We start from the raw sequence: 27,464 nt of genomic DNA, 5'->3' as shown, positions 1-27,464 counted from the left end.
CTACTCCCTCTCCCATCACCTCCCTCCCCTCGGTAATGTTCTCCGTGCCTCTTCCACTTCGTGTTTCCACACAAGCTGAATATCTCCCTCCGTTGCTCGCGCTCTCTCTCTCTCTCTCTCTCTCTCTCCCTTGCCCTCGATCCATCCTTTTTTCTGCTTCTCTCTCCTTCGCTCAGTAGGACTCGTCATGATTTACAATCTCTCTCAGCTCTTCCTTGCTCACACCGGAGATATTGGAAATGTGGAGTGCCTATAGATCACGGCAGGTGGAGAAGCCGAGAGCGTCCGCTAATCAGCCCTAACAGAACTGTGGAGCATTACAAATCTGAGCTCTCTCTTACAATTAGGCAGCATGTCTGCCTGGCATATCCCACGGCAGGGAGGCTGAGCCTGTGATGTCATCTCCAGCAGGTCTCCGCCGCGTGTGTGAGCGGTCGCGCGCGTGTGTGTGTGTGTGTGTGGAAACAGTGGGTCAGGTGGTTTGCTCTCATTAATGCAGAGGATGTGCTCCCCTTCTCCACACAGTGGCACTTTTATCCTTACCTCAGCTAACACAAGGGAAGGTTAATGGGCGGTCATACAGACTCAAACAATGCCATCTATGTTTATTAAGCAGCAGTCTCACCGTGAGACGCTTTTGTTAATTCATTATTTCATTTCGAATGCGTGACGTCGAAGGAGCCCCACTTTTCACGACAATGTCAAGGAAAAAGAACTTCAGGTAACAAAAAAGGAATGTAGCGCTCGCTCACACGCTGTGGTTTCCTCCGTACGATTTTCTCCCCTTTCCTCGCTGCTTCAATCCGAGGGGCAGATGAATTAATTTCCAGTATCTGTGTTGGTATCCCTTTGGCCACACTCCAGCACATGCATTTGGGTTTGACTGAGCTCCACGGCACAGGTTACAGGGAAGTCTTGTTAGACTCAGCTGTTTCTCGGTCACTAGAAATGACAGCTTAAAACCTGACCTCTGACCCCTCGTCTTTAAACTGTGGCATAATAACCTGATTGCAGTATCCATTACTCCACCTCTTAATGGAATGAAGTGCCTGTCGTGGTTGATAGCCCCCCCCCCTGGCTCGTAATGCAAACAGATGCTCATTACTCTTTTTGCTGACATACATTTTTTTTTAACATTTTTATTCTAGACAGGCAATCTAGAGGTCAGCCCAAAGGTTCGATGATAAGGAAGTGGTGTCTTGAGATAATGACTGCATTCCATTTTACCTTTTACACATACACTTAACATACATTTGTAACCTGCCATGCCTCACATTAGGATAACTCGCTGGAGTCCTCACACAGACTTTAAACGAACGCTATTTTGCTTGATCAAAATGCGGCAAGTCGAAACACGACAAATGCAATGCAAAATGGCGACTGGCATTTAAAAAACAAAGATAATGTAATCTCCAGTAAATCTCCAAAGTAAGGCCACTTGAGCAAAGTCAGTCGAGGAGAGGAGAAAGACGAGAATGAAACGAAAGCCTGAGTGGGAAATTGGAAAGAGAACATTTGCCACCGTCGGTGTTTATGCCGCCGCTTCTCGTTCGGGTGCCATAGAAACACAGTTTGACTTTTGAGAAGCTGGCAGAATCGTTGCAAGGTTTTCTGAGCTTTCCTTTGTTGGAGGGCATCAATGGCTTGACTGCCGTTGTAGGCTGAGGTCAAGGCCAGACCTCTCCCGGCTCTTTGAGAAGTATAAAAAAACATCAACTGATACATTCACTCATCCGGCCCTTTAACCTCTCTTTTGTGTGTTACGGTTTCAACAGTCCTGTTACTTTAAGTGAATAGGCCGTGATGCAGTGCTACATTCAGAAAACATGTAGCTACAGTAATAGAAAGGTGGTTTGCACACGTACAGTCTCTCACACACACACACACGCGCGGGTAAAACTGCATTTCTATTTCTGTAGCAGTATGTGCATTATTGTTATTTGCAGGCGTGACTTGGCATAGACGACAGTGTGTCGCTGTGTTTGTGTGTCGGTGTGCGTGTCGCCGTATGGCGGCCGCGGCCGTAGGCCCCGTGCCGCCCTTCCATCCCATTAGCCGAGCCCAGCCCCTGCCGGTGTCTGCTTTAACCTTGGCCAGCGGGCCGCGGGAGAGGGAGAGTAATTCTAACCTTAAAAAACCTGCTGATTAAAGCTAGTTTGGTGGAATTCGATTCCACTTAATGCCTTTTGGCCGTGAGCCCAGCTGGCTAGCATTAGCATCAACAGACACCACGTCTTCAGTCAGGGAGACGGACGTGCACGGGCATGTGCATTAGCCTCCGCTGGCACGTGCACATGTGCGGCTGGAGAGCCCACATCCTCTCGTCTATCTTTCTGCATCTATTCTTCTTCCCTGTCCTCTGTCTCTCATTCCACTCTCATCGCTCCCCATGCCCAATGTATAACCCGCATGCCTCCCTCCATCGCCGCACATCTCCTCCCTGAAATGTCTTTCCTCTCTCTCTTGTCTCTCAGGGCTTTCGGCGTACCAAGCGGTCAGGGGTTTCTCTCTCACTGCCTCAGCCCTGTTATTGTTCTCCTCTTGAACTTGATGTATAGCTGTGTTTACGCGTCCAGCGTGGCTAATTAATTCTCCTCTTCGGGGCCTGTTTATCAACTGTTTTTTAGCATTTTTTAGAGGCGGTCATATTTCCATAACACATGCATTTTCCCCGAGCGTCATTTGTTTTGCTTTGTTGAGGAATTTTTTAAGGTTTGTTTTTGCATTCTTTCCTTCAGCTCGGGTGCAGCCTGCCAATTCGTTTTATAGCCCGCTCGTTTTTTCTTTCTGATTTAGATGCTGCAGCTGGGCCAACGGAGAGAGGACAGAGAAGATCAATCTCAGCCTCTTTTGATTTATTATGTATAATGTCTCATCAACCGTTGCGAAAGTCTCCGGATTCACTGACGAATTATACTGTTACAACTTCACAAGTGGTGGCTTATTTAAAAGGGTATCAAGAAGAAGAATCGGAACAGAGGAAGCATCCGCTGGTATAAAAGCCAGTCATTGTGCCATCAACATCCGGGTGCCGTGCGTTTCTCTCTCAATCCAAAATGCAAGAGAGATACTGTATATCATGGGCTTTCTGGGCATATTGCCACCCCACCAGACACTACAGATAATTTGATTCCCGCCGAAACGACCGGGGGAGAGCAGAGCAGAGCGGCTGACTGTAAAGACAGCAGGTGAAATGCAGAACATTACGGTATCCGTCAAAAACCAGCTCATCCTCCAAACTGGAAGTGGCACTTTTCAGCCGTAAGTCATCTAATCACGATTGTATAGAGCCAGAAATCGCTGGTTGATCAATACTCATCATGGATGCTGTCAATGCCCAGTGTAGCTTGAATCTTGCATGGTCCATGAATCTCTATTGAGTATGGATTTGTGCGCTCCCTCCACTGTCTGATTGGCTGCTGCATGAGCTCTATTTATGCTGCTGTGCCCCCGGCTGAATCACCTGCCCCAGGCATCCAGTGAACAGACATTTGCAAACACGCACACACACGCACAGACGTACACACACATAAAATGATGTATTCCCTCTCATGAAGCAGTGAGCCAGAAAGTGACTTAACCAGGTGGATGTCCATGCCAACAACAGTATAATGGTGCAAAGCAAGTCACTTAATACAGCCAGAGCTGCAAAATGTACATTGGATCCGAGTATAGATTATTCATATCCAGAGTGATGATATGTGACAACGATTGTTGGCTTAGGAAACATCAGGGGACCCACCGGCCAGACATGAGTCAGTGGTAAAAGTATCCTCACAGAGTTGGCTGGATCATATGATGATAAATGGAAACTGCGAGCTGGCTGGGTGGGTGGGCTGAATGTCGTTTAAAAAGTCTGACCGTTTTTGAAAAAACATCCCAGGAATGTTGACCTGACAGACGAGAGGCAGACAAATGCGTGGCAGCGTCTGACAAGTGAGACGTTTGCATCTCAGGCAGGAAAACAGCAAATTGCCAACATAAATAAGGTGCCACGCTCTGATTAGGACTGTCTTCACACATCATTATGGTCTAATGAGCGAGTTTCCCCCCTCTCTCAGTCTCACTATAGCTGCTTGCCAGTTTTGCCAACACATCCGTCGCATTTTGCAAACCTATCTCTAGCTGGGCCTGACACCTGTCAGCCATGATGGATGAATGTAAGTGAGGTGTCGCCAGGGCAACAGGCAGGCCAGGGGCAGCGGTGGCCTCCAGAGGCAGGACATGTAACCGGTGGTGGCCCTGCCTTTATATCTGAAGGCTTTATTTAAGCCGAACTGTTTATCACTGGGCTGTCTGGCCCGCTTGCCCCGTGTGAACTGCGCTCCCTGCTCCACTCGGAACCGCTTTAACGCCCTCTCATTGGGCCGAGCCGGAGTTTCATCGCCTCGGCCGCTCGCTTGAGTGACAACGCCGAATGATTTTGCTGCATCAGTGTCTGACTTTGGAGGACACACGTCGCTCTTTTTTTTCTGTCTGCAGTGACAGCGCATGCATACATTATGGATACGCTGTCTGTGAATACTATAAACCCTTTTGTGTGTCATCGCTCAATTGTGCGTGTGTGCATGTGTTGTGTGTGTGTGTGTGTACGTGTGCATGCTTGTGCGTGTGCCTACAGTGCACACCTATGTATTTGTTTTAGCGTCAGCATGCAAAAAGCTCTTTAAAATTACACACTGGGAAACAGCTCTTCTAATGAGAGGATATGTGTGTATGTGTGTGTATAATTACGGTTTAATTGCTTGCCGTGTGATGTGCTGTCATCTGTCACAGCCCAAAGACGGCAAATAATGGTTCTGCTGCCGTCACGTTGTCACCCCGGCGCTCAGCGTGCAGCAGAAACACCAGTCACTGATATGCGTCTTGAATTACTGATAAGCGTTCGAGTATGATGAGCTTTGTCTACGGGGGCGTGCTTGTGCTCTCAAAAGTATCTTGGCCAGCCTTCCTATCTTGGGTCTATTGTTACTATTGTGTGTGTGTGTGTGTGTGTGTGTGTGTGTGTGTGTGTGTGTGTGTGTGTGTGTGTGTGTGTGTGTGTGTGTGTGTGTGTGTGTGTGTGTGAGCATTCGGATGTGCGCGTGAGCGTAACAGTATGTGTCTTTGCATCTTTATTTAATATTTAATATTTTTATATTTAATTTAATTTGTCATTAGTATTGTGTATTGTGTATGCATATATGTTATAGATATACATATATATTTTATTTTATATTTTACTTTGTATACTCCTGTATCTTTCATCCCCGTTTTTTTATATTTTATTTTTTATTCTTGTGTGTTTAGTTTATTGGTGCTGCTACTGTGACGACAAATTTCCCCTTGGGGATTAATAAAGTATATATCTATCTATCTATCATCTTTGACTATTTCCGTGTGAGTGGGTGTCGTTCCGCTCTTAAGAGCTGGTTGTCTAATTCGGTGTGTGTGTGTGGGTGGCAGTGTGTCGGGGGGGCGAGGGTGCACACGCGTGTGCAAATGTGTTTGATGCCTCGTGTACATCGGTACCAACAGGTGCAACAGTTGTGTTATGCTTTAAGCCGCTTGTTTGTCTGGCACGCCGCTTTGTGTGGTTGAGGAATGGAGTAAACAGAGGGAGAGCAAAGCAGCCTGGGGGCTAATTTATTCACTCCCCAGTCGCAGTCGTCACAGAGGCCTGTTGCTCCGGCCCACCTGTCAATCGTGAGGAGCCACGGCCTCGTCCAACTGCACTCGGCCACCACCGCCCGCTCCCGGCGGGCCGAGCGCTTTAGGCGAGATCAGTATTAACCATGATATATCAATAAACTTTCCGTAATCAGAATTAACAAGACAGCAAGTTCATGTCGCACACAAGCGGCATATAAAGAAGTCCGCCTCTTTTTGTTGTTGTACCCGTGCAGTCGAAATAGGTGCGCCGCTGCCCACGTATCGATGCCGGTGTTTAAATTTAAAGTCTGAAGAGGCAGAATGGTGGCATTTCTGTTTGTGAGCACCTTTTCACAGAACCAGTTGAATGACTTATTGGCTAATGTGCCGTGTTGCATCACACGACTGCCTCATCCCTGAAATGAACACAAAGCAGAGTTTATGACCTCGATACTTACGAAACTGCACGGGAGAAATGTGTGAGTGCCTGTGGCAACGTGATGTTCAGCGCGCTGTGGGAGTGGGAGGGAGCGTCTGTCCATTGCCAGCGTGGAGTAATGGATGGCAGAGCGATGGGAGTGGGAGGAGGCACACGTCCCATTTCAGACAGCTGTAATGGATGCGAGTACAGCAACAACAACAACAACAACAACAACAAATAAGAACAGGAGGAAGCCTGCATGCCTTCGCTATCTCAAACTCTCACGCGCCGAGGTCGCTCGTGTTGAAATGGGTTCTCGCGCGTCTGGAACAAAGGAACACCTGGAGAGAGAGGCCGGGCTGATGTGACTTCTGTGGTCTGTGAATTGGTCCTCGGGTGTCACGCATGTCCCGCTTGTTTGTGCGACTGTGTGATGTATTTGTTTGTTTGTTTCTTCGCGATGCAATGTGTCCCTCGCCATGCGCCCGGTCTGTGTGGCTGTGCAATGGAACTGTGGTATAATTAATCAGACGGCTTGATGTTGGCAAACGAGTGTCTTGCAGACGTCTTCTGCTCTTTCTAAACTCGGTTTCAGTGAAACAAGACGAGCGCATAACGCGTCTCAGGGCGCCTATTTATCACATGGTCCTCCGAGCGATGCAGCCCGGCGCCCCGCCTCCCCTCTCCCCCTTCCCTTCCACCGCCACTGCACCCTCCCCATACCGCCTCCCCAGTCACATCTGCCTGAGGAAACCTGCCTTCACTTATTGAACCCACAGCTTCTGAATAATGAAGCTGGGTCACGTCTGCACACACACACACACACACACACACTCACTAACAGTGTATGTATAAACCCGGCTGTGATTTCTCCTGATTTCTAAACAAAGAGTTATACCAAAGTGGATTGGAGTGAAGCTCTACCCTCCCGACCTGCGTGTTTGATTTATTCCTGCAAGAGCCAAGGTCTCTGGATTATGTGCAATCCACCTTACCCTCACCTTCCACAAATAACAGATTGCTCAAATTCAGCCGACATCCTCGCTGGTGAGGGTGGGGTTGATTGCTGTAAACAAGCAAATACAGGTTTGCTCTCCCTCCGGGGTCACCTGGGAGCCGGGAGGGGGCCGTGGCTCTTCCGGAGGAGGATTGAGGAGGAGGAGGAGGAGGAGGAGTGCCGCCTTGCTCCTGTTCCTCACCACCGCACGGCGCTCCGTTGCGTTTGCCTGCTGAGAAATGTCTCCTGGCCCCTCGGCCGGATACCGGGGAGGCGTCATCAGCCCTGCCTAGCTCTCTCCGCGGTAACGAGGCCCCAGGCACGGTATTATCTGTTTACGATAAGGATATTTATAACACTGTGCTTTAGTTATGTGCTGGGGTGATGGAAGGGGGGGGGTTGGCGTAAGGAGCCCCTGAATCATTCTGTCAAGGGCCTCCGTTCCCAAGCAGGACGGGGTGAGAGTGGAAGAGAGGGGATGGAAAGGAAGGAGTCACATGGTGATGCTGACGTGTTCACCGGTGAACCTCATCCGCTTCCTCCTTCCAGGTCACCGTCTTTTGTTTCCACGAACAGTCGCTTGGCCTCTCCACGTGGGAGAGGTCAAGGGTTCAAGGGTCACAGCTGTCCCGGTCAGCCGACTCGACAGCAGTGTAACGTCCTCTCTTTCTGTCCCCTCTTCCTCTCCTGTCTCTAGTGTCTGTATGGCTGCTACGTCCACTCCTCCATCATCCCCACCTTCCACCGTAGATGCTACTGGCTGCTCCAGGTAAGAACTACTCTTCTTCTCATCCTCCTCCTCCTCATCATCTGCAGTTCACCACACTTTAGTTTCACTCTCAAGCTCTCCCGGCCGATCCGCAAATAGTTGAAGGAGTCGCATGATATCAGTTTCCCCATTTAACCGAAGCCTTTTACTTTGACAGCCGGCAGGCAGACATCTTCCAACCCCCCCACCCCCACCCCCCCTCTCTCCCGCCGCATCTTTCCTCTCCCCGGCCTCCATTCCCCTTATCTTTCCCAGTCGTTCGCTTCTCCTGATGGCATTGCCCGTACGCGCGCTGTCCAGCACGAGGGAGGCGGTATCTCAGTCCGCTAAAAGCGTTGCCATCTCCTCTGTCTAACAGCTGCAGTGATGGGCAGTAAAAGCATGATGGAAGACGTTCCCCCCCGTACAGTATGGTGTGCTTACAGTGGGTCGTCAAGTCCGCGGGGCTGAGAGTGGTTGTAAATAGTCGTCCTTTGATCACCTCCCCAATACATCTCATCATTCTCGTTTAGCATGGCAGCCATTATTGTTGGAAGGTGCCTGCTACGAACAACCACTCACACAGACAATTTAAAGGGGGCATAAAGCACACACGCAGAGCATCGTGGTGTGTGGAGCTGCTGCTATTTTTATCTGACTATCTGTCTATCCATCTATCTGACGTTCTATGTCGTAGATATATTCCAGCGTGGAGAGAAAAATCCTCTTTGTGACGGAGACTCTTTGTGCGCTGCCAGTGCCGCCCTCTTTCAAGTTGTATTTTCTGAAGACGCAAGTTGTCGAGTCACAACATCCCCGCCGCACTGAACAGAACCAGGAGACAAATTCATTTGTGATCTAACCATTACGAACAAACACCATCAGAGTGTCGGTTAGCAAAAAGAGGAGAGCCGACCGGTCGCGAGGGGAGAAAAAGAAACTGGCCTCAACAATGCTGAAATACTAATCACAATAATTAGTGTTCCCACAGCAAACAAAAGCTCTCAAACAACAACAACAACAACAGTTTATTTCTCTCTCGCCGGCTCTGTGTGTGTCACAGGCGGTAATCACAACACGCGCAGACAAAAAGCATGTCTCTGCCCGTCTCTTCTGAGATCAATCAGCCGAGCTATTTGGCTTATTTTCACTTAAATCTATTTTACAAATGATTAGAGGTACGGCGTGTTATTAAATATTCAAAGTAATGAAAGCGAGGGAAAAACTAGAGACCATCTTTCAAGAGCGGCACACCACTAACAAACGGCAAATCAGGTCAGGGCCGTAAGGTGTGCGGGGGAGGGGGGGAGGGGGTCTTCCCCACTTCCTACCCCCCACTGCACACCTTTACTTGGACCGCACTCTTCTTCATTTTGAACTCAACTCCACAAAATACTGCAGACAGCTTGTGAGGTAGTACATGGAATATATCATTGTGAATCTGAAAATAACACAAGAAAGTGTTAGATGTTTAGACTGTTGGGTGAGGATGCTTATTATTAAATGGACTCATGTTATGGTTGTATTGTTTATCAAAAGATAAAACTGACATTGCCATAGCAGCTGCTGTCATCATTCCTCCTGTCCATTTCAAAGATATTTGGCAATTTCACAGTCTTTGTTATATAAAAAATACATTCCAAACCTTAGTCAAGTGGGTTACAGTCTCTGTTTTTAAATTCTCTTTTTAAATATCCTGAAGACTGCAAATGTGGAAGACCCCCCTCGATTCTGATTAATTCAGGCTGCTGAATGCCCATATTAGGAAGAATGTGGATTGTTGTCTCCCATCACTGACATTGTTATTTCATAAGTACCAATAGCTTTGGCCGTGAAGATGAAAAACATTGCCAGCAAATTCCAACTAAACAACCTAAAACAAGTCCCACGTGCCCTTTTGTTTGTTTTATGACCGACCTTTGCTTTGAGTGGAATTCAGCTCGAAAGATCCACAACTTTGGGATGAAAACATGTGTAGAGGCAGAAGGGATATAATCAGAGCTGGAGTCAACCGAGGTTACTCCCTTTCCTCATCGTACGCCCTCTCTCTCTCTTCCACTTTCAGCATACAGGCGTAAACACTCGTGAAACTTTAAAGGAGTTCACTGACTCAACTCCTTTTTCCTGTTATTGCAGAGCATCACCTCGGAACAGCCTGGTTAGTGAATCCCTGGCCCTCACCTCTCACGCTGCTCAGCAGATCTCTTTACGTACATGACTCACCGGGGCTCTGGTGTGCAGCTAACACATCCACTCATTAAAAAATGTAAAAAACGCACACACACACCCCAAAAAAAAAACGACCTTCTGCTGCGCAAAAAAAACATCAATTTACAAAGCATTTTCTCTGACACCGAGCATTCTTGGCCCCCCCCCCAGATTTACATCTCTTTCTCAGGCAGTTTATTGCAGACAATCTGTGCTGACAGGAAACCAAAATCACAATGACACCGGAGGTAAAAGATGATACCACTTCGGTCCATATCTCTGCTGATGCAGATAGTCCTTCAGCACCTCCGTCTCTCCCGGCCGCTTTCATTCAGACAACCGACACTCAAACTGGGTTACCACAGTCTCACTCTGTCTCTCTTCACCTGTCTCTGAACACTCGGTCCCCGACTCCCTGTGTACCATTTGCTGTGTCCATATGAGATTTGCAGGCAATAGTCTGTCAACAGCAGAGCAGCAAGGAGACCGGAGCTCCCAGAGCGGCAACAGGGAAAGGTCACCAGTGAGTGAAAAATGTAAATATTCAGCCATCCAGCGGCCACAGTCACGGAGAGACGGGGATGAAAATAACTCCTATTACACAGCACCAACAGGGAGGGAACACAGAGGACAGAGAGGGGAGAGACAGACTGTGAATGAGAGAGCGGGTGAGATGGTCACAACTTTTTTAAAGTTAGGCACAAAGAAAAAAATACAAAAATAAACAATGAAGGAAAGATAGAGAGAAAAAGATAGATTTAAAGATGTGAAGCCCCCCACCCCAAAAAAATAAAAAAATAAACATGCAGCAGAATAGAAAGGGAGAAAGGAGACGGTGTGTCTATGTGCGTTTTTGTTTTTTTATCGATACATGTGAGCAAGAGAGGCGACGAGAAATACGGACAGAGTGAGGTTGGTGAAAGGTGTTTTAGGGGGTGGGGGAGGTGGTATAGCCCGTGGGTGTGCGCCTCTTTATCCACTCTTTATCCACTCTTTATTGAGTCAAAGCCTGGGTAATGAGACAGGGGACAGGAGTGAAGATCTGCGAGGGGGGTCTTCTCTCACCTCCATTCATTTTCTTTTGTTCCTTCCACCTCTCACTCTCAATCTGCTCCCCCCCCCCCCACCACCACACTACCTCCACCTCTCCACGGCATTAGACCACTTTAAAATGTCTGGCCCATCCCCGCAAATGGCTGCGACTGAAGAAAGGTACCGCCGCAGTTATCCGGGGTTGCAAACAATGAATCCAAATTGCTGCTGAGACACAGAGCTGCCCAGAGGTTTGTCACTCCAAAAAAAAAAATCGATTCACTCATTGGATTTGGTATTAAAAAAAAATGGCTCTCTGTGTGATACCAGGGTATATTTTCAATGTTACCAACATATCCCAAATAATCCCAAACATCATCGCGGCACATGATTACATCTGCTCTTTAAATGCTGCCGGCCACAGCTGGAGTGTGCCGTACTCCGTATGAGTTGAGTTCTACGCAGCCTCTCCATCCACAAGCTGTCATGACACGCGCACACAGACGGACGCCGAGGATCTCTCCCATCCTGGTGGCACTGATTGATTCCACCGCTCCGTGTCCCCTTCTCTTGTTTAGTGCTAATCGAATGTAATTCCCGGCTAGCGCCTCTCCATCAAATACGGCGGCGGAGTTTGTGCTGGCCGACGGGGGGACAGAGGTGCGGATAATTATGATATTATTACGGAGGGGGTCTGAGGGGGAACTTCATTTGTCCCGCTGCCTGCCACGAACACAGAGAGGGGGTCAATAGCCTCTCCCGCTTTTCCTGCTTTAAAGAGGAGGAGAGAGGGATGAGATAATGAAATGACGAGTAAGGCAGGAGGGAATGCTGACGACCTTGTTTCTTCACAGCTATCACTTTCTCCCTCTTACCTTCCCCGGCTTAGGCCACTGCGCTCTAGTCTCTGTCTCACATGAATACATTATTAATATCGCCATTCACTGCAGTTACATTTTTCTTATTACATTAGACCTTCAGATTATAATGACTTTGGAACCACTTGAATAAGTGTTATGCAGGAAAATGAGTTGTCACTGTTGTCCCTGTGATGATTCCGGCACTATTAGACAGTATTTCGGCGATTTTAAGTCATGGAATAATTTAAAGGTTACTTAATTGGACAGGCAGAGTGATAACTCTGGGATCTGGGGCACCTTGAGCGGTCTGGGTTCCGCGGCGCCGTCCATGGAGCTGAAACACACTCGGCTCTAACCTTTCTAACTGTTCAGCACATCAGAGTATTAGTTTCTGGGGCTGATTTATCAAAAAGCCACCCAGTGTCAGGTCTTTGTGACGGGGTGAGGCTCAGGCGCAGAGTGACAGGCTGGACGCAATATAAATAACAAACAAAAAAGCACTCTTTAATGAGGCAAAACAGTTTACAAATAAACAAGGTCCAAAAGGGGCAGGCAGAGGATCGTCGGTCAGGGCAGGCAGGGTCGAAGCAGGCAGGATCAGATACGACAGACAGGACGACGGGAAAAAGACACGGAACTAGAGACGACAATCCAACAGCAGACAAGGGAAAGACTGACACAATATATAGGGGGGGAAACACAGGTGTACGACATCAGACAGTAACGAGACAAGAGTGGCTGAGGGCAGGTGCAGGGAATTAAACAATTAAGACAGAGAAGACACAGAGGAGACACAGGAGACACGGAACACAGGAGAAACAGAACAGGGTGTTACACCCAGCCCCTTTGAAGTCACATGCTAGTCTCCTCTCATAGCAGAGATCAATACGCCTGGCCAACGCTGTCAGCGGCTCACGTGCCGGTCCCAACACATGTCCTCCGTATCAGCAGTCAGGCCAGAGGCCTCTCTCGCTCTCTGTCTAATTGAATGGGAAAAGTTGAGCAGCTTTGCTGCAGTGATCCGTCATAGGTCGGCGTGCGAGCACGAACCAGTTACTTCAGACCCAGAGCCACATGCCTGCAGGCTAAAGGTAGACAGATGGGTTCTTTATATCTGCCAGAGTCCTCTCTTCATTCGGATCAGTTTAGTTGCCTCTGTGGTTGAGCACTGGGAGACAGGTGCTGGATTCAGAGTGGCTCAGGTGATGTGTGATGACGGAGCAGAGCTGTCAGCTTCGGCTTCACATCAGATACGTCCGGACGACGCAAGGCTACACAATGAATATTTCACCGAGCTAAATCATGGATGAGCCTGGGCACTGTTCTGTTGATTTCACTGAGAGGGTGGAGAGGCAGGAGAACCCGGCGAGGTTTTGACTGGCTGTCGACAACCTCAGGGCAAATGGAGGCAGTAGAAATATAATTGCCGTTAGCTATGCAGGCTGTTGTTTGTATCAAGTGGAAATGCACCTCTACGGAGGATGAGATCAGATGTAGAGCGTATGAATTTGACTCCCATCACCTGACATTACATTGTTCAACTGGAAATCTCGAAACTGGACTGGCAGGAGGACGGGCGGCAGCAACAGCGATGGGAGTGTGTGTCCCCGCATATCTGTCAGTGTGCGTGCGTGTGTGTGTGTGTGTGTGTGTGTGTGTGTCAGGCTTTGCCGTTCTGTTTGGGCGCTATGGTGGGAGACCACGATGCTCTCAGCAGCATGCTGCTGCTGGCAGGCCCCCACTCTCTCCGGCATGAGGAGAACAGCTGCTTCGCGAGCATGTCGGAGTGTGAGCCATGTCCCCGTGGCTCCCCCTCATCTCCTCCGCTTCTCCTCCTCTTTGTGTGCTGTCACACAGGAACATCTGACATTAACCCTCTCCATCCTCTCTGCTTATGAACAATTAAATATGCACCCCCACCACCACCACCCGCCAGCCACTCTGCTATCAACTCTCTTCTGGTCCTCTGAGCACCTCTGCTACCTTCTGTTTTCACTCCGAGAGAGACGACAGAGTCGGTTCTCAGTTGCTCTCTGCCCAAAACAGTGTCACTGGGGCTGCTGACCTCTAAACAAATTGAAGGTTACTCTGGTGCTTAATTAATGGCCCCTGCTCGAGCCCTCTCTCCCGATACGAAGAAACAGAGAGAGAGAAGTTGAGCCAAACCCCCAGAGGCACACAGAAACTCCTTTCCTCCTGGCAGACTGATCTGTTTCTCAGTGCCTGCGACCTTTTCTCGAGGCCCGTCGCCTAGCCCACCAGCACGGCCAATTATCACAAATCCCCCGCCACATTTGTCCTGCCATTTTCACTCTGCGGCCAAGGAGGCGTGCACGGCCATCGACTCATGCAGCCTCCTAACCAGCCTCCCCCCCCCCCCCCCCCCGACGGGGAAACAGAGGCCCACAACAGGTATGTGGTGCTTAAATAATTCAGTTCTCCTGAAAGGTTAAGGCTGTGCCAGGAAGGCGAATTGACATTCATCTTGCTTCGAAGTCGTGCACCCCACTCGAGGAGGGGGCAGCCATTGGCATGTTTACAATCAGTGGCTTCTAAGATTGTTATTGACACCAATATTTGACATGATATTCTCGTCGTTCCACTGGCTAGCTTTAACAAACAACAACAAAAAACAGATAATTGGTTGACTCACCAGAGCAGGAATCAAATGTCTGACTTCCTTTATCGATAATACGAGAGTTTGAAATGGCTCAAACGCCGCGAGCTTGTCGAATTGCGACAAACCTCGATCCTTATTTGGTGTTTGTTACCCTCTGTGTTGGACTCGATAAGTTTTCTCCCTGAAAGTCCTTTGCTGCCTGTCCCATATTAGACAATAAGAGAATCCCTGTGCATACAGCCACCCGCAAGGCTTATTTGTGTTTACACCCTGCCTGAGTGTGTGTGTGTGTGTGTGTGTTGGGAATCAGAGGAGATGAATGGCTCCGCACTAACTCTGTTCCGTGCCGTGCCAATCTCCGAGTCGCCTCTCGCGTCGCGCCACAGATCTGCCTGTGTCACTGTGCGGGCGCAAGCTGTTGACGGCAGAAGTGTGCACGCATCTCCCAGCTTCCCAGAGAACACTGGTCACGGCTAATGACCAGAACTGTCCGATTTGTCCCGCCCTGATTACTCCTCTGAGCCCCAATTAGCCGTGGATGAGGGCTGACATCCCGACACGATCGCTCGGATGTGTCATAGAGGGAGAGACAGGGAAAGGAAAAGGACAGAGTTAAGAGGGATGGACAAGGAATGCGTCCGCTAAAGACTGAGGAGAAGAGCACAGGGTAGTCGGAATGGAAGCCGGCGTAATATCGATGGGGCCAGAGTCATTCACTCTGCATTCAGTCAGACATCGATCTCAATTCCTCTTTAACCAGCTACGATCAACATACTCTGCTCTGATTGCAATTTCTATAATTGGCAATTTTCATTGTGAAGATCTGTGTGGCTGAGGGGTGTCGGCTGCATCTGGTCGGAGACGAGCTGATTTCTCTGTGGCTTATGAAGAGACTCAGGACTGCTCGTGGAAAAGATATAAGACGAAGATAACGTATTGGGCCAATGTCAATTTATTAGTTGAAGCGATGAGTGAAGTTGTGGAAAATCTTCAAAACGTGTTTTATTATGGATAAAAGCAATGCCATTTGTTTCCCTGATTGTCAATAACAATCTCTGTCAGTCTCATCTTGTGTGCCTTCGGTGGATATCCCCGCCGTTTCACTTTTCCTTTCTCTACTGCTTTGTGTTCAAGTCTGACCCCCCCCCCCCCCTCATCCCCCCTCGTCCCACCGCACGAGCTGTCTTTACTCCTCTCTGCCGCTTTGTCTCCCCAGGATTGCTGAGCTTTCTACCCTCTGCAAGTTTTGAGAGAAAATCCAGCTTTTTTTGGGGGGGTGTGTGGCTTGCTCTCATTCTCTCTCAGTAGGGGGCAGTGGGAAAGTAACTACAAGGGCACATGAAGCCTTCAGAGTCGACTTCTTTTAGTCTATTTTTTTTGTTGATCTGGGTAGATGTCATATCGAGCACACATGCGCACACACCCTTGAGTGGGATGGCTCTGCTCCTATCTCCGTCTCGAAACTCGCCCACGCAAACCCCGAGAAGACACAGAGATTGAGAGACGGAGGAGGGAGGAGGGAGGAGGAGGAGGAGGAGGGGGAGGAGAGAAAGCAAAATGGAGAGGAAGGGTAGAAGGAATGGAAACAAGAGTTGGGAGGGGTGGATGGTGCTTTGAGAATGGGGGATTAGAGTTAGAAGATTAGAGGTAGAAGATGATATCATTTGGTAGCGATGAGCAGGAGCAAACGAGCAGTGCAAATCACCCGGCGTTAACGAGCTACCTCGTAAATTACTGCAGCCGAGTGTACGCTTGAAGCCGGATTCGGATAGGGCTGCGTTGTGCAAGGGAGACATAACGCTTGTCTTAATATTATTTACTGCCCCCTCCCAATTTATATTGGTTGTCTCCCAGAGCCCACGATTGGCCTCCTGTGGCAGCATCAGAGGATGTTTCCTTGTAAATAGTGGGAGGTTTTCGTGGGCCTGGAGGCCCCCGCTGTGTTGGCCATCCTTCCCCTCGTGCAGTCCGCAAAGGATATAGACCCCCCCCCCCCCTCCTCGAGAAGAAAATAAATAAATATAAATGTACATGAAAAGATGTACTTCCCCCGTGCCCTCCTCAGATAACTCCGATCTGACAATGTTTACCTCCCGATACGGAAAGCGTAGCAAAACAGGAATTAGCAGCTAATTATAATAAGGAGGAAGGATACTTAAAATGTTGATTTTTAATCGAACATGGTTTCACCTTTTTTTCATTTTTTTCATGGGTGTGCTGTAAACCACTCTGACGAATCCAGCGGGGATTAGAGCAATTTAGTTGAAATTAACTGAAATGTCCAAGCCTGCGTGTTTCCGACTGTTCTCCAGGGGAGCCAATCCGAGAGAAGGGGAGGGGGAGACAGGTACTGGGATATGGCAGAGTGCTCTTAGGGCATGGAGACGGGTTGGGTAGATGGGGAAATATACATTTCTATTTTAGCCAGGAGCCCAGCAGCAGGATAATGACTTTCATTGGCTGGAGTCTAAATATTACATGACTTCCTGATGGCAGTGTGCTGTCTGAGTCACTGTCTGGCCTGGTATTAACCTGTCCGGATAAATCAACCGTTTACCCAACTACGTTACTCGATCCAAAAGGACCGCTTCCTCCCTTCTTACCTCGACTTCCCTTCAGTCACTTGTTTCTCATGCCCCATTTCTGCTTGCTCTGCTGCAACCCACTTTGGGTGTGTGTGTGTGCGCAGTGTGTATATGTAGAGTAACTCTGTGGTCCTGTGCCAAGGCCCCTAACGTCATATGCAGCCTGGCAGGTGACAAATAGTTTTTTAATTGCTTGCACCAGGAAAATCATTAGTCTCTTCCCTTTCCTTGGTGGGACCAGGCGGGACGTGTGAGCAATAATAATAGCCTCAGTCCCGTTTCCCGCTTCCCGCCTGCTATTTTTAGAGCAGTTATTTTAAGGGCCCTCCCTCCGTATGCCCATGTGTGTGTGTAAATGTATGTGTGTGTGTGTGTGTGTGTGTGCAACTGTGTGTGGGTTCACAGTAAGGGTGGACTAAATGGTCTATGGGTGCTTTTCCTTGTTTGTGACGGAGGAGAGTGTGTGTTTGTCAACCCTGTTCCTGCCTCGTGAGAGTTTTTCTCATTGCTGTTGCTATTCCCCCAGCCCCTGGGAGCGTGCTATTTGTCTCTGTGTGTGTGTGTGTGTGTGTGTGTGTGTGTGTGTGTGTGTGTGTGTGTGTGTGCGTGTGTGTGTGTGTGTGTGTGTGTGTGCGTGTGGCAGGCTGTGGCCGAGGCCATAGTGCTGTAATGCATTACTGTCGCAATCCACCGACACAGCGGCCGGCCAGATGAAGCCGTCCAGTTTATGGAGCAACCTGCAAACTCCAGCTGCTTTTGGTTGGGATTGTGCTTAGTGGTGAGATATAGTATTGATTTCCCCTCCTCGGTGCCCTTGCCATCCCTGCGTAGATATGCACCAGTGCTCAGCATCCATTTACTGAGAAAAAAGTGCCGGGGGGGGGGGGGGGGGCGGCGAGCAGAGGATGATGTTTCTGTGACGATACTGACCCCATTCGTTCACATGGGAAAGGCGTGGAACGTAAAGCGGCCAGGCGGCGGAGGGGAAGTGAGTTTTTTGCGAGGCTCAGATTGCGAGATGAACCCCGAATCTGATGTCTGCGTCGTAGAAGCATTTCTTATCATATATCTGGGCGTCTTGCATTCTGGTCTGGTCCCACTGTGTGTGGGTTTGTGTGGATTTATGAGCGTGCAAATGTGAATGTGTGTGGAACATGTGTGTGTGTGTGTGTGTTAGCAAGTAATTTGGATCTCTGTGCTGTTGATGTTTATCTGCATATATTTTTCCCTTTTGCTGACCTTGGTTTGACTCCCAGTGGGCAGCCATGTGTAGCACCAACGCTGTTCAGACCCCCCCCGCCCCCTACCACCGACCTCCTTTCCTTCTAACAACGTGGTCAAATCAAATACACGGTCAGTCATTATTTAAAACATTTTTTTTGGAACCCCCCCAAGCCACATTGCAGAGGTTAATGTAAGTGCCTCATTACACTAAGTATTTCATACATAAGTGATATTTTAAAATATGGTATTGTATGAAAAATATTAGTGCGTGACCTTTCTGTGAATTTTAAGTCTGCCGCTCATAAAATGTTTAAGCAATAAAAATTGAATTGAACCTTCTGGACTGGCAATGTTAATAATACCTTTAGGGGAGCAGTACATCAAACGTCCCAGTACCAGTAACCACAGTTCTCGTTTCTGACACACACACACACACACACACACACACACACACACGCACACACACGGCTTCTCCAAACCATTAAACTCTGTCGTAATTCTTCAACAGAAAGAATATAATGATATAGTCATGACCCATAATTTTCTTCTCATTCATTCCCCTTTGCCACGTCTCACAAAATATATGATTTGCATTGACTAAGACTGCAATTACGCGTGTGACCTTAGGTGGGCACGTCCATACATCCTAATGTATGAGCGTGCCAACTTCTCACCTGTTTGCTTCCTTTGAATCGGTCTCAGTTCTGAACAAATTAAGCATTCACAGTGATTCCACCACAGCTAAAGCCCGTCGGCCATCTTTGTTATTTTTGCCGGCGTTTTTTTTGTTCTTGCCTCACTCCTCCCTGCAAACGAGCCGTAATGTCTTCGTCCGCCCGGTCCAACCTTGTGAAAACCATATCTCCGGAAAGCCTGGAGGGAATTTTTTGCTTTACACATTTTGACACAGACGTCCTCCTGGACTCAAGAATGATGTGATTAGATTTTGGCGGCCAAAGCTCGAGGTCTAGTGTCCTCACGTGCGCCCCCATTCTCGGGAAGGCTTTATCTCATTAACGCACCGAGAGGTCTCTTCAAATTTGGCTCTAACGTCCACCTGCGCTCGCCGTGGTAGTAATTGGAATGTTGTGGTCAAAGGTCGCTGTGACCTCAGATAACACGTTTTGGGCCATAACTCGACAATTCATACGTAAATAAGAATTTCTAATAGGATACACTGTTGACATATCGGGCAGACGTGAATGTTAACTGCAACATCGCTTGTTTGGAGGAGTCATTCAGCCGCAAAGCGATAATTCGAGTTCGCTGAACGACAGCTTAGCGGACCACATAGTCTGTTTAACGGCCCTGGAGTTGTGTTGATTACCGTTTCCCCGTAGATATGTGTTTACCGACCTAAACCAAAAACAACTCTCATCCCCTAATTCCTCAACCACCGTGGGGGGGCACAATCATTTCGACAGGAGGGAAACTCTATTTAACCGGGGAACAGACTTCGACATCACACTTGTTTTGTTTCTCGACTTTTACAGCTCTTCTATTTTGCTCTCATTAAATTCGACAACAGGTGACTAATTGGCGCAGTGATAATGGGGTGTGTGTGTGTGCATGTGTGTGTGTGTGTGTGTGTGTGTATGTGTGTGTGTGCTTGCACGTGTGGGTGTTGAACGCAGCTCAGCCAATCTAATAAACGACTGGCACTATTTGATTTAGAGTGAATATTTTCCACTTCCTACCCCATAGTTAAAGTGACCCCATAGTTCATCAAGTAGAGAGTGTTGCACGGTGGCCCACGTCAGAAGTGTCACACATTTAGGAGGTGGCTATCCAAAGAGCTGAAAGACACTCCTCCTGTGTGTTTGTGCGTGTGTGTGCGTGTGCGTGCGGATCTCCATCCACAGCGTTAAAAGTTCATCTGTGGATGGGGTGTATCTGTGTGTGTTATCCAGGCCAAACAGTCCTACCCTGGCAGTGCTGAGACTTGGGGAGCCCCCGTCTCTTTCCAGATTCATCTCTCCAGCTTTGTTTGACTAAGTAGTGCCACGGCGTTGGTGCTGGAGTGGCAGCAGTGCAGCGTATGCGTGGGTTGCCTGAGCCAGTGTGGCTTGGCACAGAGAGGCAGCATATGTTCATAGCCAGCTTCCCTCCTCCTCTCCCATCTTTCTCTTTCGTCTCCTCTGTCTTTTTCTTTTCTCCCTTGTGCTAGCCTCCTCTTGATAGCCCCCCCCCACCACCCACACACACATACACACATTATGCTCATCCACTTCTTTTGGCTTTTCGCGTCCCAATATCGCCTGTTGGAGACAGCATGGTACGGAGATCAAAGGGCGACGGGGGATCCCAGTGTCCCCCGAGGACGGCCCACCGCGTCTCGCCAATGCCGCGTCCCCATCTTCTGCGAGAGACACCAACGTACACTCCTCTGTCATGTTGTCGTCTGGCATATGATCAGAGGATGTTCGGTGCAGCAGGTAATCGTAGTTGTCGCTGCGAGGGGGCTCGCCACTTCAGTTTTTTGATGCTTTTCCAAGTGTTGGTCACCAGCACCTCGGCCTCTCTGTGCCCTACATAAACACTGGCTGTTATCCAAGCATGTCAGAAGCAACTATCTCTGATTAACTGGTCGATATGGACCGCCTTCCCGCTGGCCAGCGAAGGGTTAACCGTGTCCCAGATAGCCCCAACCAGCTGTTTTCAGCCTTTAACACCTTCCCTCCTGCTCTCCTCCTTGCCTCTTGGACCAGTAAATGAACACTCATTTGCAAGTTAGATAAATCCTTTGAATGTATTATTGATGCAAACAAATTAGCCTGTAGGCCCCAGACAATACCTAATGGAGCCTTGGCTTATGTGTGAGGTAGTTTCCAGCGAGAGCACTGTCGGTGTTCCACGATTGATGCCCGCTCCTCTGCCCCGTAATTATTTCTCCTGCAAATTATTCAGCTGTTCTGATGCAGTTTGGTGGTTTAAAGCAGTGCTGCTTATTGCTGCCTATATGATTCCAGGTCTCAATCCTGCCACATTTATTCGTTCATTAAAGAAGAAGAAAGGACACATTTAGATAACTGGGATAAAGGCACCAAAATGAGGGGATGTGTTATTAGGTTTATGCATGCTGCTCATAATTCACTGGGGTTTATGTTGGTGTTGCTTTTTCAAGGATAGACTTATCTTGTTGTACACAGACACGTGCACACGTTTTAACAGCCTTGCATAAGCCTGTTCAGGCTATTGCTGAGACTCAATCTGACACCCTTACACTAATGTGCATAGACACCTTGGCTGAATGTGTGTGTGTGTGTGTGTGTGTGTGTGTGTGTGTGTGTGTGTGTGTGCGTGTGGACACGTATAGGCACAAACACGTACGTGCACACATACCGGGAACATACAAGTGCGTGGGATTTATGCTGGCCGGCAAAAGCAGGGCAGAGGTCGTAAAAACCGAGAGAAGAAAAAAGGGAGAGAGGAGATGAGAGAAAGGGAGGACTACCGTACTGTCCTTGGTGATGAGGACCCGGTATTGATCAGAGGAGGATGGGGAAGGCAGGCTGAGAGGGGGAGGGAAAGAACAGGCCCCCGGACTCGGGGGCCCAACCCTCTGGTGGCCTCTACTCTGCTCCTCTCCTGCAAGCTGGCCAGGGCCGTCGGGAGACACATCAAAGGGTCTTCTCCTTGCATCCGTCCCGTACGCACACACGCAAATCCACATATTAATGCATGCGCACACATTCCTCTGGCCTTTGGAAAACGCTCCATTTGATGACATCACTTTGCTTTTTTTTTCTCTCCCTGCTGGTTGACGTCGTAAATCAAAGCTGATGCGTTATCACCAGGGTGTTAAAGAGAGCCGGGGCCTCCCGTTCGCCCATGAAGTCCTGTGTCGGCGGTGTGCTACTGGCTAGTTGTTATTCTTGAACATGTTTTTACATGAAGTCTTTTGAATATATTACCATCCCCAAATACGTATCAGAAAACTTGCACATGCCTGAATGTACTTTTTTTTAAAACTTTTTTACTTCTTTTTTTTAGTAGCAACATAAGGGATGCCCAGCCTTGTAAACACATCACAGATCAAGGACGTGTCAGTAGTGGAGAGTTGAATGGCAGCAATCAGGCAAACGGCTCCAACTCACTGGCATCAGTCAGCTGGTCATGACGGTGTGTCCATATTCTCTCACCAGTATAATAGTGTGTGTGTGTGTGTGTGTGTGTAGAGGAAGAACTCATTACTCTGTGCTCTCCCAGGGCCGGACCGATGTTAATGCATTTCCTCCTCTTACTCTCTTCTTTCTCCCCTCCCCCCCTTCTGCTCCCTCTGCCTGCTTTTCAGCTGACTCTGCTCTTTGGCAATCTTATTTGCCTTTCAATCCAGATCAATCTTACCTACAGCTCCTGAATCATAAACATTTCATAAGCTCAACCTTGACACTGACAGACACGAGGTGGTGAAGATTTGGGGGTAAAGTGTCCACGGAGTCTCGTTGATGCTGGGCTCACCTCTAAAGAAAGTGGGAGGAACATCCGCCTGAACCGTGTCGTACACGACCAACTCCTCGCCCTGCACAGCAGAAGACGCACGCGATTATGCATGCGGTTGGCGTGCGCGCGCGCACTCGCATACGCATATATAAAGACGGTCTAGTTCTGTATGTGTGTGATGTATTATTCATAAGAAGAAACATTCATCTCAGTGAGACACCTCAAACAATTTGGAGACGTGGTGTGCTTAACGGCTTAATGTAGTTGCTGCAATTTGGCTCTCCTCTGGCTGATTAACACCGGCACTCCAGTCCTCGCTGTGTTTTGCCTCGCGAAGGATTAGGCGGTAGGAGAAGAAAAAACATGGCTTCCCAGGGAGTTGATGAATATTTCTCCAATTTTACCTGTCATTTTTCTGATTTGAACATCTGTCGGAATAGGCGCTCCTACTCAATTTCCGCCTCACTGTTTTAGTCGCTATCGGAGGCAGCTCGGAAAGAGGTAAACACAAACCGCTCTCTGCAAAGCGAGACAAGCCGTGACCTTGGATTGCCGTGTATAAAAACTACCTCTGCGTTCAGATAGAGGATAAAGACTTTACTTTTTCTCGTTTTCCTTTTTCTCTACCTGTCCCTGCTTGCCCCCACCTACACAACAGCAGGTCAAACTTTTACTGTGTGGGTGTGTGTGTGTGTGTGGGTGTGTGCTGCCAACAGTAGAGCAGTCAGCAAAGTGCCACCTCAGCACCTGAGCTTTAATGATTAATACCATATTGATGGTCTCAATTAATTTCCTATTACACCACCAGAAGGCTGCGGTCGCTCTGTCTCTGTCATGGCCCTGCGCTTGTTTTGGGAAGCCTCTTTGTGGCAGCTGCTGGATGGAGATAGTATGCTTCTCACTCCTTCTCACACACCATTCTACATACGCATGTACCAAACATGCACACACACACACACGCGCGCGCGCAATGACGCACACGCACACTAGTATCTTAAGGAAGCACAAGCGTACAGTATTACACGCTTGCTTAGCTCCTCGCATTTCAAACACTCGCACACAGATAAACAAATAGAATGTCACTCTGTCTTTTTGTTGACTCTTTTTAAAGCGGAGTTGCCGTCTTTTAGTTTCCGATGTTCTGCAATGATCAAAAACCTCTTCAGAGCCCCAGGGATTCGGCTACGCCTCCAATGTACAGTGCTCTGCAGCAATTTTACAAACCGCTACTCTCGCCTGATTGTGCGTCTTTGCGATATAGCACAACACGCCGTGTTTTGCATTTTGAACTGGGCGCGATGTGCAGCACTGCATTTCAGGCCGCTTTCCGAAAGCCTTACGCTCTGGGCTCTCGGATAATCCCTCCTCCTCTGCAGCGGTTGCTACATATTTGAAACCGTGTGTAAGATACTGATTTATTCCCGCGATGATCGCTCCCTGAGCCGTGATTTGATAACACATTCCCAGCCGCGGCCTCAACTGTCTGTGGACCTGCTCCGCGGATCAAGTAGCAGTCGACGCCGCCCCGCTCGAGAGGCCGGGGAAATGCTTGTGGTGCTTGTCCATCAGATTGCCAGACTTTCCTCTCCCTCTCTTCATTACCTTCTCAAATCTCATTCGCGACTTCTTATCTGTGACCACTCACGCCCAGCACTCCTCCCCATCAACCCTTCTACATATCTCTAATATGCACCGTTAATCTCAGCCTCGTTCTTTCGTTCCGTCTCGCACAAATTCATACACATATGCGCACGCTGTTTATTTTCTATTATTTCATGTGGACCCAGTACACATCGTTGGTTGCTAGGAAACCATTTGAGCTTCTTTTTTTTTTGCTCCCCAAGGGGCCGGCGTTTGATTACCCATTTGTATGGTATGTATGTGCGTCGAGGCCGGTGTGTGTGTGTGTGTCTCCAGAGAGAGGTCTTGCCAAGCTGAGCTCTGGGGCTGCTCCAGTATCCAGCCCAGTAATAATAATGAGCCCCCCACCATGCTTGACAGAGCACACAGGCTCAGCGCTCTCGTGGCCGTGGCCGTTGTCAATGTGTGTCGGTCTCCTGATGCATGTGTAGTGTGCGTACATATCTACATATATGTGCACTTATGCTCTTCTACTCTGTGCTTGACTGGGTCTCTCTTTTCTGTTACATCCTCAACATGTATTGTTGTTGACGCTGACAACCGGTGTTATCTATTGTTGTCCAGTGGGTCATCGCGGGAAGCAGATCGTGGCCAGGTCGGCCCTCCGTTGCTGCCGGTCACACATTAGTCCTCACTTGTGAACTCCCTGTTTAGAAATGCACCGGCACATCTCCCCGCGGCTGCTCCCTGTGAAGTCCCGATTCGCTCGCAGGCCCATGGGCAGAGGCACATAAATAGCACGCCTTGTCGACTGACACGGGGAGAAAGACGACGCACACGAACAAATCAGACTCCGCCGCCGATATGAAAGGGAGCGGAGAGGAGAGAGTCGAGAGGGAGAGACGGCATTAGCGGCGTTTTCCTCCTCCAAATGAATTGCACTATGCCCTGGGAGGGAGAGATGAGAATGAGAGAGTGGAAACGACTCTACTTGAGAGGTTGTTTTGAGGTGAAAACAAAAGAAAGGAACCATGAAGACAGAGCACTCGGTTAAATCCACCCCGTGTGTGACGGAGCTCAGTAACTGCCTTTCCCTCCCCCCTCCACCCCTTTCATTCCAGTGTGACTTGTCACCTGGATGGCCACCGAATATTAGGATCAGTGCCACGGGCTCAGCCAAGGCCATTATGGCAGCCGGATGGGATCCCGATGGCTGTGTTTCAGCTTGCCCCTGGGCACCGTGGCCTCTCACTTGGGACCACCGCAACTAATGGAGAGGGTAGTGTGCTCTCAAAAGGCCTTAGGAAGAATAAGTAGGCTGTAAACTGTGAGTTGAGTTGTGGCAGCTAAAGGGGCTTCAATGCCTCACTGCCCGGCTTACCGCCTGACTTACTGCCCGCTTGGCGTCCAGAAGGCTCCTCCATATTCAGGCTCTGAATGCTGGCCTTTTGCACTTTTATTGTAATGCATGCACATGCTTGGCACATTAACAAAAAACAATCCACCTTTTACTGTGGTGCACTGCACAAATAAAAATATTTCAAAGCCGGGGAGGAGCCACACACAAAAATAGAGGAGCACTCTCTTGCAGACTCGCTCTCAGAAATGCACTCGCATATCTGCACACAATGTGCGCACGCACACACACACACACACACACACATGCACAGACTTGCATTCCCCCACCCAGAGTGAAGCAGTTCTGCCCCTCTAAGCTGAGTTATTTAAAGCCCCGCTCTCAACTCCATCGGAGTGATTATGTGCTACTGAATTAAACATCACAGGCCTCAGCCCCTGGCTTCCTCCGAATCACACTCAACATGCTGGCCTCTTCCTGTTCCTCAAAAGTTCCGAGTTTTGCCTTTCATATCTCCCAGCCCGTACACCAGGTAGTGGAGGTAAAGCGGTGGAGTATGAATCCGGATCTCCTGCTGGGCTGTGCTCCGCCATCCCCTCTCACAGACCTTGGACGGAGGCAGTCGGGTCAACTCACATTTAGAAAACCCTCTGGATAATGACTCTTACCCCTGGATTGGTGCCCACCGCGGGCATCGTTTGAGCGTAGTACTCAGGCAGTGTTGTGGTGGGTGGAGAGCCGGGTGCAGTAGAGGGTGAACGGTGGCAAGTTAAGTTGCGTGTCGACTCCAGACACCGCTATTAGGGGTGTCTGTATTCTAAATTGGGAACATTTAAACAGCGAGTTTGTCAAAGAGGACTCGGAGAGGAGGGAGTTCAGATAGAGGGATGCTCCGCTACCTAGACAGGAGCTTCAGGCTGTTTGCCGGCATTTTGGGAGGGTTTGACGTTGTTGTTTTTTTGTTTACCTCCTCCATATGCGTGTTTGTTTGTATTTTATTTATCTACTAAATATGTATATTTTATTATTATGCTATGCTTACTGTGAAGCACTTCGTTAAACCCTCTGTTTTTAATATGTGCTATATAAATAAATTGGATTGGATTGGATTGGATTGTTTGCATGCACGTGTCTGTCTGCGTGTGTGTGTGTACGTTCATTTACTGCACGTGTGTGACTGTGCTTCTGCGTGTCTGCACCAGGCACAGCACCAGCCACCCCCCCCCCCCACCCCCCGTATTACGAAACACACCCGTTGGCACCGAGCGATAAAGGGATCCAAAACAAAAGGAAGAAGTCGTGTGCCTCGTGGAGGTGAAGTCACAGCGCCACGGAGGCAGTTGACCTTGAAATGAGCAGTGGTGTTTGGGGACAAGCGGGGGAGGTCGGTGTTTAAGAGTGCAACCTTGGTGCCAGAGGCCAGGAGGCTGCCTAATGACTGGCACCCCATGCCATCAATCACGATGCCACTGCCAGGGCGACTGCCCCCGCATAGCCGAGAGGGCAGAGCCTTAATAACCCCCCCCCGTACCCACTCGGCCGACTTAAGCGCGAAACGCGTACATTTTGTACACAGGTGTTCCTTTTGTACAAGGGATTGCACGGACGTATATATATATATACAGAGACGCACAACACAAAGACTTATACGCATTGCGAGACAGCGTGAGTACGCAGTCAAAATAGCAGATCCACTCAGACTCACACTCACAGCTCATTGCACTCATTCTGCATGCAGAAACATGCCTCTCGAAATA

At 48.9% G+C, this 27,464-nt stretch overlaps 1 protein-coding gene across 1 annotated transcript in view; it reads left to right on the top strand.

The window, feature by feature from the left end:
• The window catches only part of camta1a (calmodulin binding transcription activator 1a), a 299,603-nt gene that overhangs the window by 236,237 nt on the left and 35,902 nt on the right, over window positions 1-27,464 (top strand). Inside the window, exon 6 of the mRNA XM_056422729.1 lies at window positions 7,747-7,818. Coding sequence (XP_056278704.1) covers window positions 7,747-7,818 — 72 coding nt within the window. The remainder of the gene's footprint in view (window positions 1-7,746; window positions 7,819-27,464) is intronic.

The sequence above is a fragment of the Pseudoliparis swirei genome, chromosome 9 (genome assembly GCF_029220125.1).
Source record: "Pseudoliparis swirei isolate HS2019 ecotype Mariana Trench chromosome 9, NWPU_hadal_v1, whole genome shotgun sequence".
NCBI classification, from domain to species: Eukaryota; Metazoa; Chordata; class Actinopteri; order Perciformes; family Liparidae; genus Pseudoliparis; species Pseudoliparis swirei.
This window is presented reverse-complemented; position numbering and strand designations above follow the sequence as displayed.